Source organism: Canis lupus, chromosome 34 (genome assembly GCF_048164855.1).
Source record: "Canis lupus baileyi chromosome 34, mCanLup2.hap1, whole genome shotgun sequence".
In the NCBI taxonomy this organism is placed as follows: domain Eukaryota; kingdom Metazoa; phylum Chordata; class Mammalia; order Carnivora; family Canidae; genus Canis; species Canis lupus.
In genome coordinates this window covers 24,966,111-24,983,155 of record NC_132871.1, presented here as the reverse complement: position 1 = coordinate 24,983,155, position 17,045 = coordinate 24,966,111, and the positions used below count along the sequence as shown (strand labels likewise).

Here is a 17,045-nt window from a genome sequence, read left to right as displayed (position 1 = left end):
AGCTTTTTGGTTCGAAGTAGTTCCACCTGTTTAGTTTTGCTTTTGTTTGTTGCCTTTGCTTTTGGAGTCAGATCCAAAAATATCACTGCCAGGACCAATGTCAAGGAGCTTACCACCTATGTTTTCTTCCAGGAGTTTTATGGTTTCAGGTCTTACACTCAAGTCTTGAATCCATTTTGAGTTAATTTTTGTGTGTAGTGGAAAACAGTAGCCTCATTTCATTCTTTTGCATGTGGCAGTCCAGTATTCCCAAAATCCTTTATTGAAGAGACCTTCCCTATTGTATATTGTTGCTTCCTTTGTGGTAGATTAATTATATATATATATGGGTTTATTTCTACCATATAATGCAGCAATTCCACTTCTGGGTGTTTATTCAAGGAAAATGAAAACACTAACTCAAAAAGACATATGCACCTTGATGTTTACTATAGGATTATTTATAATAACCAAGATATGGAAACAACCTAAGTGCCCATCCATAGATTAATGATAAAGAAGATGGCGCATGTGTACACACACATACAGAGTGGAATATTACTTGGCCATAAAAAGGAAGAAAGAAATATTGCATTTGCAACAATATGGATAGACCTTAAGAGCATTATCCTAAGTAAAATAAGCCTGTCAGAGAAAGACACCATATGATTCAATCAAATAATAAAACAAAATAAACAAAAATGTCCAGCTCATAGATACAAAGAACACATGGGTAGTTTCTAGAGGAGAGAGGGGATGGTGGGAGGTTGAGGATGGATGGATGAGGGGAGTCAAAGCCTCAGACCACCTCCTAGACCTGAATCAGAGTTGGTGTTTTAATAAGCTCCCTGAGTGATCAGAGACACCAGAGGAGCTTTAAAAACAAAAACAAGAACACTAATGCTTGGGTCTTAGCCCTAGAGATACTGAATTTTAATCGATCAGATCAGGGTGTAGCCTTGGCATCAGGTTTTTTAGAATGCTCCCTAGGTGATTTTAATGAGTACCAAAGTTTAAGAATATTTGTGTATATCCTTGTTGTCAAATGAATGCTTCCAGGAAGGGCTGTGGCAATTTAGAAAATAAAGTTGCTATGTTTTTAAACCTGTACACCCAGGGGAACCTGGGTGGCTCACTCAGTTAAGCCTCTGACTCTTTGTTTTGGCTTACATCATGACCTCAGTCTTGGGATTGAGCCCTGAGTTGGGCTCCATTCTCAGTGTGGGGTCTGCTTCAGAATCTCCCTCCCCTCTCTGTCCCTCCGCCACTCACACACAGGCTCTCTCTCTCTCTCTCAAATAAATAAATCAAATCTTTAGAAAAAAACCTCTGTATACCCATAATTCATAAGGGACCCTCAGTCGGTCAGTTACCTGTGACATCTATTCTCTAATTAAGAACAAAAGTGGTCTTTTGGAATGCCTGATGCCCATAGAATAACACCATGCTTACTACTCTAGGCCTTCAAGGCTGAGGTATCTAGTTTTAGCCAACCTTTTCCACTCCATCTTCTTCTATCCTGGCTCATATCAGGCTGACTAGCCTTTTTTCAGTCTCTCAAATACATTGAGCACTGAGTCCTTTGCTGTCTCAGGGCCTTTGCATATGCCTTCTCCTCTTGAAAACTCCTCAACCTAAAGGTTGCTGCTCTACAAGCACTTCTTTAAAGGTGTCTTCCCCGAAGATCCTATAGAAGTACGGTCTCACACTCCCCTCTTTCATTTTTTTCTATTGCAACACACTATTCTTTTCCATTTTTTAGTAATATTTCCAAAGTTTTTAGTATAAATGTGTCCCAAATATTGCATGGAACATATTAATACTAAAAAATCTTTTTGTTTCTTTGAAATTCATATTGAATGCTCTGTATTTTTTTTGTGCTAAATCTGGAAATGCTATAGATAAGGTGTATGACTTTTGAATAAGTGAATAGTGTGCCCAAACTATTCAAGCTCAACAAAATATTCTCCTTGAGAATTTTCAGTTTTGAAGATTCGATACTATAAAGGTAACAAAATATTGAGCTATGTTATAATTCATAGTATCCCCTTGTAGCATATTTTTGGCTCTTTCAGGTAAGTAGGCATAAAATTAAAATACATAATACTCCCAAACTTTTCTATGCCTAGGGGCTGTCAGTTTAACTTGTCCCTTATACCTTGATGCCCTATGCAATCTATAGAAGGCTATGTCATGTGGAGAATGCTTGGTTGTAGTTAAATTCCCACATGGTGATCCAAGCAAAGGTGAGCTTCCTTTAAGCATCACTGTAATTTGGGCCAGCCTTGCGGGCATGGACAGAGTGGCCAACTGTAACCGTAAGAAAGTCTTCAGGGGATAAATGAGTAATTGAATTAAATAACAATCCCTGAATTCTGTGAGGCTCTGAGAAAGTATAGAGTAGAGCAATTAGACAGCTTTGAGCACTCTGTGATATCCAGAGGTGCCTTTGAAGAAACTGAGTTTGCTCACAGATGTTAGAGTCCTCATCAAAAGGGCACTTTCAGAGACTAGAAAAAGGACTAGAAATAATTTGTTTGTAATTCCTATTAAGGTCATTACATGAATGTATATAAAAGTAACTAAGTATCATTGGAATATATTAAAAAGTAATCTGGTAGTAAATGTAAAAATATAGTAATTGCAGATGTTCTGGGGCTGCTGGTGGGAGGTGAACAAGTTTTTTTAAATTAATTAATTAATTTATTTATTTATTTAAGAGAGAGACAGAGAGAGTGTGTGTGTGTGCATGCATGAGCAGAGAGGTGCAGATGGGGAGGGAGAGGGTGAGGGAGAAAGAATATGAAGCAGACTCATGCTGAACAGGGGAACCCAATGCAGTGATCCATCCCGTGATCATGAGATCATGACCTGAGCCAAACTTGAGTCAGAAGCTTAATGAACTGAGCCACCCGGGCACCCCGGAGCAAGTTTGTTTTTATTTTAAAGCAGATACCCTACGTACGGCAACCACAGATTTGGAATATTGTAGAATGACCTTGATTTCATCTAATGCGATTCTTGTCAGTAAAAGTGATTGTTTGACATATAACTAAATGCAATTTAATTTTCATGCCTTTATAAGACTGTAAATGTATAAACCCATTAAAAAAATCTGAATATACTTAATATGTACAGTATGATGCCAATTATGTTAAAATATGTAAATGAATGCAAAAAAGAGAAGACTTATTTTAAAATGTCAAGAATGGTTTAGCTGTGTCTGAGTGGTGAGTTTATGAGTGATCTTTATTTTCTTCTTTGTGCTTTTCTGTATCCATCTCCCCCTTCCTCTCTTTTGGGCAAATAACGTATCAATTTTGTCATCAAAAAAAGAGTAATTTAAAGTGTGTGGTGTTTTTTGTTTTTTGTTCTTGGCCACACTCCCACACTGTTGGTAGGAGAATACCTGATACAACCACTTTGGAAAGTAGTTTGGACCCACCTAAGAGTTTTGAAGATGCCATTTCCTTGACTCAAGGACTTCAGTTCTAGACATGTATTGTCAGTGGAGAACAAGTGTGTATGAACGTGCATGGCCGCAACATTTGGAATGCTGCACAACTGGAAGTGATCTGATGTTCTCAGCTGCAGAATGAACACACTACAGTGTAAACACTCAATGGACTATGCATGGCAGTGGAACAGAGTACACCAGAGTTACCCATAACTCTGTGGATGAGCCTCAGAAATGTAACATTGAGCATCACAATATGAATGTACTTAAGGCCACAGAACTGATATCTAAACATGATTAAAATGGTAAATTTTACCTTATGTGTATTTTACCATCATAACCACCCCAAAACATGACTTTAAGTCCAAAAGCAAATTATAGAAATAATATGTACAGGGCGGCCTTGGTGACTCAGCAGTTTAGTGCCGCCTTCGGCCCAGGGCCTGATCCTGGAGACCCGGGATCAGGTCCCATGTCGGGCTCCCTGCATGGAGCCTGCTTCTCCTTCTGCCTGTGTCTCTGCCTCTGTGTGTGTGTGTGTGTGTGTGTGTGTCTCATTGATGAATAAATAATCTTTAAAAAAAAAAGAAATAACATGTACAGCACAAAATTAAACCTATAGGCCAAAACTATGAAATTATTTATGGATCTATATATTTTTTAATGGAACAAAAAACCATGGGCATGATAAACACTAGGTTTAGGACATTAGTTACTTCTATGGAAGAAAAGAGGGCGATAGGATTAGAGTTGTACAGGTACCAAGCAGCCAACTGTATCTGGAATGTCTTATTTCTTTAAAAAATTGGAAGCAAAAATGGTGGTGAAATGTTAAGGTTTGAGACAGCTGGGTAGTAGGCATGTGGGTGTCATTACATGACTATCTTTCTGTGTGTTTGAATTGTATCATCGGAAAAAGCCCTATAATCTTTGTTAAACCATGTGTCCCATTTTTCTCCTTTGGTTGGAACTGTAGATGGTTGATTAGCATAGACAGTAGCTGTTAAGGATGTGTTGACCAATGGCATGATGCTCCCTAGCTGTGTGGCCTGTTCTTACCCCCTCAGAACTTAAATAGCCCATAAGACAGTGTCCAAATGTCTCTCTTTTTTCAAGTCTGCACATTTTAAGATTGTTTCTACTCATCTAAATCAACAGTAGCAGTAAAGGACCTTAGATGACGTGTGCACTGGTTTTGAAGGACTTGGCCATTTTTAATTCTATCTCTTCATCTCTTCATCTGTTAGGTTGCTCTGTTCCACCCTGTGGCTCTGTGCCTTTCCTTCTTGACTTTCAAAGCTGGTTACTTTGTTTAAAAGGCTGCTTCTTTGGTCGTCTAGAAGTTAGGAACTGGCATGCTCTTTTACTATAGCAGCCAACGTTCCAGTGGGACTTAACTCCATGATTAAGGCTCATAGTGCCTTGCTTCAAACCCTGGCTTTCACAGGCAATTTGCTTTATTTTGAGTTATTTTATTATTTATTTTATTTATTTATTTGGTTCCATTTTTATTTTTTATTTTTTATTTTTTATTTATTTTTTATTTTTTTTTTATTTGGGTTTATTTTGGTTCACAAAATGGAGTTTAAGTGACAAAATAAGTTAAAATACTTAACTCCAAGCTCCCAACTAATAAGCCCTCAGCAAACCTTCCTTATTATTCTCATGGTCATAGCTGTATAATATATTTTGCTCTCAGTTTCCACTGCTATAAAATGAAGGGCTTAGTCCAGCACTATCATACTGTTAATATCAAAGCTAGTTTTATGATAGGCAATTAATTTGCTGCCCCTTCTAACAAAGACGATGAGTACAAAAAGTAAAACATTGATAGATATGAAAATTCTGACCCCTCAGCAAAACTCTGCCTTGGGATGTCTGTCTAGAACACAGCCTCTAAAATGCCCTCATCCTGTTTTTTTGGCAAATTATTGGTCTACGAGTCTATTAGTGCTCTGTGAGGCTTCTTAAGGCAGTCACTCTTATTCTTCTCTGTAGTCATAAACTGTGACCTGGTCCAAGGGATGTTCTTATGAAATGTTTGATGAGTGAGTGAATAAATGAATGAATGGCAACAGTCAATAGCATATTGGTTGTAATGATATGCTGGACATTCTGGGTGTTGATTAAATCTTGAAACATTTAGGCTTTGTATTGAAATTCCATCCTAGGGGGCATTTGGCTGGCTCAGTTGGAAGAGTATGTGACTCTTGATCTTAGGGTCATGAGTTTGAGCCCCACATTAGGTATAGAAATTACTTAAATAAATAAAACTTTAAAAAAATCCCATCTTATATTTGTCCAAGGGTTGGTCTAATAGGGCATTTCATTAAAACCCTACTTTAAATCTGTACCTTTTTTTTTTTTTTTTAACCTGTGTGTTTCTTTTCTAATTTATGAGTCTATGAGTTCTTTAGAAGAAAAGTACTATGTGTAAACTATACTGGTGACTTTTCATTGTTGTGATTTATTAATTAGTCTGGAAAATGCTTCTAACAACTTTGCCCTGATAATCTGAGGACATGAGTTTTATTTACAAATCCTCCCTCTCTCAGAGCTCTTTTTATTAATGAGGAAAGTGTAGGCTGGCTCTTCTCAGTCTTTATTCCCAGATACCATCAATTAAAGGGAAATTAAAGTCCTTTTCCATTACACGTGAGTTGAGTAATTTGTTAACTGTGGGGATTTCTCATAATCCAGAAGTTCTCTTTTTATTCCTAGATGATTTTATATTCACTAAAAGCATAAATTTGGAATAGTTCATTACAGGATGGGGTTGATAGGATGAAAAACAACTTTTTAGTCCATACCCTAAAATTAGCTATATTATGGTTAGCTGAACTTTGTGTGTAGATCATTGGAATTCGTGGTGATTTCCCTCCTCCAGGTATAGAGTCATTGACTACTAAAGCTGGAGGTCACCCGGTCTAGTCTTTTTATTTTGTTAAAATTGAAGCCAGAGAAAAAGAGATTTTCATCAGAGCAAAATTGTTTTGATCTTTTCCAATAGCGAACATTATAAAACAAAACAATAATAGAACAGGCTAACATATTGCAAAAGGGTCCAATTTTGTTTTATCTCCCTCTCTAATTCTCTGCTTCCTTTCAACTCTCTTGCTACAGTGAAAAGCTCAAAAGATGAGCAAAAAAGGAAAGGAGGTGAAGTAAAAACTGGGTTATTGATTTCTGAAAAATTGAAACTTGTATATGATAGATAATATTCACATGCCATACAAAAACATCAGGCTCACAGCATGTTGTGGCTACTCTTTATATTTGTTCTTAAATAACAATGATCACCAAATGGAGGTACTTGCTCATTTTATAGCCTACTAAGAAGGCTCTTGAGCTAATCCAACAAGTTGATCCCAAGGGTGATGGCAGAGGGTTCCCTTCCTCTGGTGCTATCTAGGTCCAAGGTGGAAGGAGTGGAGGAAGGGACAGCCAGGGCTGCAGATAATTATAGCAATGGCTCAAGCACACCTCTTATGCATGGGCTCCCTCAACTTTGACAGGTATTTGTCACATGAAACTCCACATTACTATTTAGAAACTTTGACTCAATTTGACTAAAGATGAAAATCTATTGTGTATTGAGAAATGGCCTAAACAGAAAGATGAACAAAACACACCATTCTCCTCAAAGAGGTAATTTTTGAGGGCTTTTCACCTCCAGAGGCAAGGGCCCTTTGGTGGTATTAAAACCTGCATTGGTCCCCAGTCCTTATGCTTTAAATGCATCACTATGTCCTGATAACCATGGGGACATCAATTAGTGGTTATAGATGTTGGCAACTAAACTGGAAGTGTCTATTACCAATATGTCTTGTTTACTTCCTAATGTTTCAACATTATGTTGTAAATACGAGATTATCTAACAATTATCATTATTAATTTTACAAAATTCATCTTTTCCAGCCAGATGTAGACATTTTGAAAGATTAGAATATTTTAAAGTCTTGCAACTAATCCCAGGTGATTAGTAATATGATTTGACAATGTAGTTAAGAACAGTAATTTAATTGCTTTTTATCTCAATATCTCACTAGGAAGGAAAGACTAGTCAAATTAGACAATTGGGCTTTAGTAGCCTGATACGATCTTAATGTAAATTAACAGTAAACATTTGAAAACAACAGAGGAGATAAATTTTTTTTCTTAAGCTTGGGTAATTGAATCCTGATTCAAAATGGTGCTTAGCACTAGAATGTAATATACTACCTACTGCTCAGTCTATTATCTATCATTATCTTTTGAACCCTGTAATTGGACAAACAGACATCTATTCATAATAATAAGCTTGTTCAAAATCATCTGTTTGCTGGAGTCTGGGGTGCCCACTGCAGTCATATTGAACTAAAGGCAAAACTGCTCACCTTATCCTTTCCATTGTTTCCACAAAGTACAGCAACACTATGCATCTGGACAGTCCAGAGCATCTTCCCAAAATTATCAAAAACTGAAAACCCAAACCAATTTTTCCTGCATTCCGTGAAGGGGCAACATATATTGTATTTGCTGCAAGAGGGGCTGCCATTGAATCAGAGCCATCCCCTGCCTGGAGACTACGCGCATAACTATGCTTAATGTAGAACTAGGGCAAGCAAATTGCCTTCTGGAATTTCCATTAGATCCACCCAGTTAGTTGCTTTATTTATCCTATCACTGGTTTTATTTTTCAGTGATACTTTAGTAGTTACGTGCCTTCTATCACAACTATCCAAACATCAGGTTGTATAGGGGTCCTGCTCACACAGGACCCCTTCTAAGAGATTTAAATGGAAAGGCAATACAAGCCATTATTGGTTTATTTTCAGTTTTCCTTATCAATAAAACAAGAAATCAGCATTTTCATGCTGTGTGAAGCCTTCAGGGAAGTGCAATGTCGCCGTCATTATTTTTAGACCAGGCTGCTGCCTGCCCCCACTCATACAGATGGAATGATGAGTCCATCAAAATAGAGATAAAACGATGAAAGAAAGCATCAGAGTCGCAGAGTGGGCTGCTGCCCTGGTCTGCTGTGTGGCTCTCTGACAATGTCCCTTTGAATTTAGTGGAGCCTGGATGGTAGAGACCACAGATCATGACAGAACATAAATTCGCCTCATAATGAGATTAGTAGGCAGGCAAAATAAATGTCCTGCTGTTATGTTAGAGGCAGGCTCTAATCTGGTGTTTTCCTTGGAAATGATCATTTCCTTTGCAACAGGGGACCCATTGGCGTAACTAACTTAAATCCGACAGATTCCGTTTTGCCACGTGGTTATTTTTCATCTTCTACTGTCTTTTTAATAGCAGTTCTGAGGAGGCGTGTAAATGAGTTGTGAGTCTTAAAGACTATTACGGAAGTGAGTTATGGACGACTATGTTCATGATCATCAATACTGTTTCCCAGACTCCCCTTTTAAGAAGACTTCTGTGCAACCCTCCTCCCCCTTCTAAACAGGAACCGGCTGTGGAGGAGGTGTTGTGACCCTCAGGGTCCTCTCACTCTAGCCTTAAGGATCAAAGGCAGAATAGGCTCACTATTGTATTTGCGGTATTTTTTTTTTTAATCTTTACCGCAACTCTACTACTTAAAACCACTGGAAACAAGTATCACATACTAAAGAGCCTTAAAAAAATGCCCAGATCAAGTGAACCCACATGGTCTCTGAGTAGAACAAAGGCCTTGAGTATGCAGCCTGATTGCAAAGGACTTTTTCGGTTTCAGCAGGAGGCAATCTCACCTGGAGTACAATACCCTCCTCTCATTAAAAATGCAAGATAGGATCTCCTCCTGGATCCTTTCTGCAGAACCTGATGCAAGTTCATGGGCTGTACTGTCCTTAGCAGTGAGTGGCATTTAATCAAAGCCTTCTGTGAAATAATCTCAGAGTGTCCTGAGCCCTGTAAAGTCACCAAGAGAATTAAGAGGTCCTTTCAAAGGAATGGGATATCAGACTCTGAACTTGGAAGCATTTGAAGCTTGTGCATAGAAGGTATCATAATTTAATATACCCCTATTTTCTCTACATTTTCTCAGGCCAGCCTGGAGATTCCTTACTTCTCTGTGAAACCACCCATTAGGAATAAATCGTTTGCTACTACCTTGATTCTTCATGGTTTCTGACGTATTGTTTTCTGAGGTTGGAATGAAACCACAGAAACCTGTTATGTTTGTTATGTTTGCATATGCATTTTACATTTAGTTTATGCAGTGATTGATGAACATTAGCTCATCTAATCAAACAGTTCCCTTTCTGCATCTGGTGCTTCCATTCAAAAACTTGAACCGCAAATCCAGCTACTAGGAGGGAGAAAAGATATTTTGGCCCCATTTAACAAGCTTTTTCTTTCAACTTCCTACTTTCCAATGGTCAAAATTGTATCTCTACTTATATATTTTTCTATACATCTGACTTGTAGATGTCTGCAAGTTTCAAGTCAATTCTGCTCCCATCCTGTTAGCCCTCTGCTCGTCAGATGAAACAGTTCAATGGAAGACAGAGTGATTTTTGTTAGGTTCATTGGTATTCTCTTACAACTTATCGTGTCATTCCTTATTTCTTTCTTCCTTGCCTAACCACCACTCTCTATCACACCCCTGGGGTTGTAATTTAAATTGCCATCGGTAACTGAATCCACTTTACCAAATGTCCAGTGTATTTGTCACGTGTTAACGATTTTCTAATGGCATCCCACGCGTTAAACCCTCAGAGTTTCTGTTAAAGTTTCAGGTCAAGTAATCTCCCTGAAGGAATCCCCCAAATGGTGTTTGCTTACCTCATATAAATGAACTTGTTCTTGGGTGACGGCAAAGATTAATAACACGTTATTTTGCACCAGTTTATCAATGAGTTGTCCAATTGTTGGATATTCCTAAAATTGACATAAAGATTTTAAGTAGCATTATAACACAAGTATGTAAAATAAGGAAAGGAACATTTCTTTCAAAGATGTCATACTGAGCTTGGCATTTCAGTTTGGCTCTAAGTAAACAAGTACACGATTAGCATTAGTAATTTCATTGGTTTAATAATTGTTTTCTAAATCTTGTAAATACAATTAATTCCTAAGAGTCAGTCCCTGGCAATGTGGTGTATTATGGTCTGTCACTTCTAAAGAGAACGCTTGGTATTTACTTAAAGACTTATACTGTGTCATATTTTCAAGGGTAGAGACTCATTTCTTCGAAGTGCCACTTGCCAGCAGGCTCAAACTGTAGAGAATGTTGGAGTCAGAGGAGGAGCAGCTAGATGATGACAGATGTGACTGAGATGACTCAGGTAGCTCAGAAACTCCTATTAGAATTGGATGAGGCTGGCTGAGGGCTGAGGAGGGGACAGCCTGCTGAGGAATGACACACTACAGTGCCTGTGTCCATCTGATTTGAGACATTCCTGCACCAGTTTGGGATTTGGTCTTACTGACTTTTTATGTCAGTAATCAATTTTATGGGATCCTGCCGTATCTTTATAGAACAACTGAAAACATATCGTACTTTTTTTTTCATTGACACATTCATTCCCAAGTAATACGAGTTCTTTAAAAAATAGAGAAGGCACAGATGATCAAATTCGAACATGGCCTCCACTTGCCAAAGTTAAAAAATGTGCAGAGCCTTTGGCTATTGTATGACTCCAAATGTGGGTAATGTACAAAGAGGAGACTCAAATGAAAGAGTAGCTTGCAAGCAATTAAACTAAGAATATGTTGATCATGAAGTCAGCTAAAGTGGAGGAATGCTGATAAGTAAGCCTTCCTGTACACTAGTGTGTTCACATATTCTCAGCACTCCGGGAGTATTTCTGCCTAATGTCTTCTTTAGGCCCAAGATTCAATTTGAGGGAAAAGGACAGTTTTGCCTAAAATATTCAGGTAAATGATCCAACTGCATATTTGGCTGTGTAATATGTGCTTGCCATCCAATTTGGATTTTTATTAGTAGAAGAATCCAGATAATATAAATCTTCCAGAGTGTGACATTTTCAGTGGTCTCTGCTTTTTCAACTGCCCAAACACCAAGAATCCTTCACTTTTCAGCCTGAATCCCCCCAATTCTGGTCCCTCCTATCTCCGTGCTCTTGCACTTTCCACTGCTGTGGGTGTGTAGCAAGGATCACACTACGAAGTCCTTCATAGGTGGGTAAATGTGGTTTTCTATTTGATCTAGGTCAGTGGCTTAATTCACACACAAGGTCAGGGACCATGTCCTATTATTTTGTGTCCCTAGGAGCCAAGCCCAGTGTTGAGCACATAGGAATTGTTCAAAGGACTCAGGGAACTATGCTGTAGACAGACATGGAAATAGCCTTTCATGCATTTATAGCAACTTACTAAGCAAAAATGAATTGAACGTTTGATAAGAAGGTCCTACGAAGCAACAAGTAGTGTTTGCTTCTACGATCCTACTTTGTCCAAGATGTCTATTAATGGGACATTTGAATAGTGGCAAGAAAAAGTAATAAGAAAGAGTTTGCATTTCACAATTTCTTGCTACTCAAGGTTAAAAGACAAAATGTGGCTACTCTCATGGATATTGTAATATGGAAAGGCAACTTATGTGATAAAGTTTGAGGACTACTCTCAGTCAAAAGTTAGGGGAAAACACTCATCTTGAAGTTTAGAAATTTAAGTCAAGGAATGGTACCAGGTGATTTATGAACCATTTTTTTAAACTAATTACCATCAGTGTATTAAATATGTGTGTGTGTGTGTGTGTGTGTGTGTGTGTATATATATATATATATATATAATCTCACTGAATTATTTTTTTAGAGAATAGTTTTTCCAATCTGATATTAATATTCTGGGTTCTCTTCTCTCTCTCTCTCTCTCATTTCTATAGCACTGTCATTTTAAGAAGTCACTTAAATTCTCCATGCCATATTTTCCCAACTGTTAAATGGAGATAGTATGACCTTCCTAGGTTGTTGCTTCAAAATTCAATTTTATTTCACACATAGTCAACACCCACTGTCTTCCAGGCACTGTGCTGGAAGGAAATAGAAATAATACACCAGTTCTGGTACTGAGGAATGCATATTAGAGAAAGACAGACAAACATGAGTAAATACATTTCCACATAGTGATGGATGAGAAGACATCTATGTACTAGAGCGAGGGGAGGGATGATCACTTTGAGGCCTAGCAAAGGGCAAAGAGGGCTCTTTGGGAGCAGTCATGATTGAGTTGGGCTTTAATGAATAATTAAGAGTCTCTCAGCAGCCTAGGAGGCAAGGGCATCCCAGACAGAGAGAACAACGCATGCGCGAGCAGGTCCATACAAGGAAAAGAGATACATAGTGTTCTGGTGAGCATCAAATATGATTATGTATATCGAAGACCTCTAAAAATTTTACATCATTTTATATAATTCAAGAGCTTTTTTTTCCCCCTTTGAATGTTGGCAGTGTTTTTAAAATGTTTTCAATGACAAAAATAAGCCAAATGTGAATAAGTATCAGCCAGGCAGTACTTGACAATTGTTCCCTATGGAGCACCATGATGCATAAAAGCATGACATTATTTAGGAGGCCTAACTCCGGGACCCATCATTCACAGAAACACCTAGGTGATGGTTGTTTGGGCCTCCGTTCCTCTTTCTGCAGCTATTTTGAGAATAGAATGAGCTGACTGTACTGCTTTTTACTGACCTTGGGCTCTTTGAAAAATCAGGGAGGTTCTGAGATCATTCAAGCTGTAGTAGCCCCAAACTTCTCACATTAATCCCCACCGCCCACCTGTGCTCCTGTGGGAAGCTCTAAGGGCAATTTGTTAATCTCAAAGCAGAAAATGCACAGTTTTCATCAAAACGTGCCCTATTTTGCTAGAGTTGCAGTGATTATTGCTTCATTTGCCTACTTGCAGCCCTGAAAACAGTGTAGAGTGCAGGTTACACACCAAGACAGTTGACATGGAGTATTCATTCTTGTTGTCCAAGTGACAGAGCCCATCGTTAGGAATGACGATGCCTGCCAGTTTGCTGTCCATTCCAAAATGAGAATCGGCATCGCTCACAAAGACCAGGAGATGGAGGGAGTCATTCCGCCAGCCAATTTTTTCCTACAGTGAGAAAGACACATTTGGGTCTTTATGGGATAGAGGCAGGCATTTATTGAGAGTGGATCAATTACGATTGGATATATTCAGATTATATAAACTATATTGCTGATCTATCTATTTTGGCCTTTTTCATCTATTGCAAGTTGATAATTATTAATTTATTAAATAATGTGAAATTCCATGGTATTTGCTTCTTCTTGGATAACACTTTCAGATGACTTATGCTTCAGAAAAAATAGTTCCACTATAATCACTATTCAGTTGATCTTGACTCGTACATAGTTAATTATTTTTACTGTCCAGCTTTCAATTTACCAGAAAAATGAGAGGAGGGAATAAGGGAGGTCTTAGATGATCCCAAATCCAAGCTGAAGCAAAACTAGTAAGAATGCAAGACACAAGGAACTTAAAAGTATGCCTGTTTTATTAAAATGTCACCCAACATTTAGGCACATTTTTCTCTTTCTACTGATAGCACCCCAAAATTATAAATGTAATACAAAGATAAGAATTTCTTATCAAAGTATGACCCCCAGCATATGGCTATTTAAGATGGTCTGTTTGTTTCTTTGCAGAGCTCTCTCCTTTAATTGATATTAGTCCAGGAACTGGTAGGACCAAAGCTCATCCTGGCAGCACTATCCCATCTTATCCCATCTTATTCTTTTCCTTCCTTCCCTAATCCCTTGCCCCTTCCCCAACTTTCAGGACTTTCAGCCCTCTCTATTTCCTGGTATTTTCTAGGAAGAGCTGTCATCTGAAGACAGGGGAATCATTCCCTTCAGTACCTGTCTGATTGTCAAGGAGGAATGGTGTTCCCACATTGTTGTAGGGACAATGAAGCTTCTGATAGTTATTTTGTTGGTTCAAAACAATAGATATCTCATCCTATGTAGAGTTTATACTGATTCAGGGCATTTTTACTTTTTTCATTAATTTCTGCCTGTGATTTTTTTTACTTTGAACATGGTTAACTCAAAACTAATTTAATCAAGGGGCATCTGGGTGCCTCAGTGGTTGAACGCCTGCCTTTGGCTCAGGTCATGATTCTGGGGTCCTGGGATTGAGTCCCACATCAGGCTCCCCAGAGGGAGCCTGCTTCTCCCTCTAGCTGTGTCTCTGCCTCTCTCTGTGTGTCTCTCATGAATAAATAAATAAAATCTTTTAAAACCCCCCACAAACTAATCTAATCTTAATCTTTGAAAATTAATCATACAAGACTATCATTTTAACCAATTTTTCCCAACACTAGTATAATTTTATTAGATTATTTGTTTTTTTTTAATTTTATTGGAGTTCAATTTGCCAACAAATAGCAATAACACCCAGTGCTCATCCTGCCAAGTGCCCCCCTCAGTGCCCATCACCCAGTCACCCCAACCCCCCACCCTTATTAGATTATTTGAATATCAGGCATAAAAAAGTGTCCATTTCAACATGACTGAATTACAAAGTTTTGGAAATTCTGTTTTTTAAGAAATGCAGAAATATGCCAATTAAAGGAAAGATTAAATAAACTAAGCTTTTCAAAGTAGATTTGCTAATAAGAGATGCAATTTGTGTTAGCCCTCAGCATACCTTACACACAGCAGCTTGCATAATTGCATCAAATCCTCCTTCTGGTGTGTCAATATTAGCAGAGATTTTCTGATTCTTCACAATTTCATTGAATCTTTCAGCATCATTCGTCAATGGCAAAATGTGTTTGAATCCAAATGTAGGTAAGCAGAAGTATGGAATACTACTGCAAAAATAAGATGTGAAAATGTTCTTAATGAAATATGATACAACACACAAGTAATGGACCTCGTAGCCTAGCAACTTCATCTTAAATGAAGATGGATTTGCCTCAAGTGCCTGACTCTGGAACTTGGTTATGAGTTTCCCTGTTAAGCTTGTTTCAGCATCTCCCACCCACCCCTTCCAAATTGACCGTATTAGCTACCACTTAGAGCTTACCGTGTGTTTTACTCTGGCTTAAGCTCAGATAACAGATAATCAGGTCAGACTCCCCACTCCTCTATGTGTGTGTGTGTGTGTGTGTGTGTGTGTGTGTGTGTGTGTAATCACTACCTTCTAGTGCTTCTCAACCAAAATCTACCATTAAGTTTCCGTGATGACAACAATTCCTTTGTATTCTGATAGCTTAAGCTGTTATCAAGTATGAGTCACCTTGTAGCAAGATTGAGAGAGATAGCTGTCTTCTTTCTTCTCTGCTCTTTCCTATAGTCCCAGTCCTGCCTGCCAAGGGCTGAAAATCAGAGCAGGGCTCTTGGTTCTGGAACTCAACTCTACTATGACTCTATGACTGAACAGACTCTTGTGGACCTAGCTAGGGATAAAACTACCATTAAAACAGTTGATATAATGGGATAAATGCCACGTTAGGATGAAATCTGCCCCAAAGATACTGCAGTTGAACAGAAAGGGCTGATCATTAATTCAGCCACGTCTTATTCTGGAAGCCAGTTAGTAGTTGTAGATGAGACTTTGGACAACTTACTCGACCCTTCTGAGCTTTGGGTGCTCATTTGTAAGAGAGAGATAACAAGATAGAGCAGATGTCTCAAATATAGTCCTTGGACCAGCAGCATGAGATCACAGGGAACTTGTTATAAATGCAAAATCTGGGGCATTATTCCAGACTTACTGAGAGAAATGTGAGAGTGGGCTCCGTGATACATTCAAATCTTCCTGTTGCATTCTAATGTTTGAGAAACACATGTATGGAAGTATACAGACAAGAAGAGGAGCCCCCAGCGAGGTTGTGCTATGCCACCTGGGGAGAGCTAGAGTGGCTTTCCAGGTTCAAGAGACCGTGTTGCCAGCACCTGAAGAGCTGGAGCATCTTTCAGAGAAAGGCACCTGTTCACCTAGTTCATCTGCCTGAGGTGTAAAGCCAATCTCCTATATTCACAGATTCCATATATGTGAATTTACCTACTCACTAAAATTTAATTTAACCTCCAATTCAATACTTTTTAAGTACTTTCTGAGTCCCTCATGTACACACACAGAATGGCAAAAAATTTGAGTCACCTGATTCGCATGTGCCCAGCTTAAGTGAAACAAGGCTCTGTGTTCTTGCTGTAGCTCTCACGTGATAAACAAGTGTCCTTCTCCTGGTCTATTTGGCATGACTCTTTTTCATTTTTTTGTGCTTTTTGTTGGTGATTTTGCTGTTTAGAATGGCCTTCAAGTGTGGTGCTGAAGTGTTGTCTTTCCAAAGTGCAAGAAGGCTGTGATGGGCCTCCCAGGGAAAATATGTGTGCTAGATAAGCTCTGTTCTGGCATGACCTATATAGTGTTGTTGACTGTGAGTGCAATGCTAACGAATCAACAGTATATATTAAGTTGTCTTTAAACAGAAAAACACAGGAAATAAAGTTAGGTATTGATCAATTGGGGGGAAAAATGGCCAGAGGCTCACATGAGCCTAATCCTGTTTCCCCTAAGAGCAATAGTTTAGCATTGGCTCAGTCAGTGTTTGAGGAGATTTTATAGAGTAAGATTCCCATTATGATGACAATCAGCTATACAAATCAGAATGACTATGGTTCAT

The 17,045-nt window shown here is 38.5% G+C and overlaps 1 protein-coding gene across 8 annotated transcripts in view; it reads right to left on the bottom strand.

Annotated features, from left to right (window-relative positions):
• Positions 1-17,045, bottom strand: part of ITGB6 (integrin subunit beta 6) — a 134,785-nt gene that overhangs the window by 48,128 nt on the left and 69,612 nt on the right. For 5 of the 8 annotated variants that reach the window (XM_072811132.1, XM_072811133.1, XM_072811134.1 and 2 more), the window contains 3 exons: positions 15,062-15,227; positions 13,322-13,483; positions 10,202-10,297 (listed from right to left, as the gene is read on the bottom strand). In XM_072811132.1, the coding sequence (XP_072667233.1) occupies positions 10,202-10,297; positions 13,322-13,483; positions 15,062-15,227 (424 nt within the window). The remainder of the gene's footprint in view (positions 1-10,201; positions 10,298-13,321; positions 13,484-15,061; positions 15,228-17,045) is intronic. The other 3 variants (XM_072811137.1, XM_072811138.1, XM_072811131.1) reach the window with 1 other exon arrangement.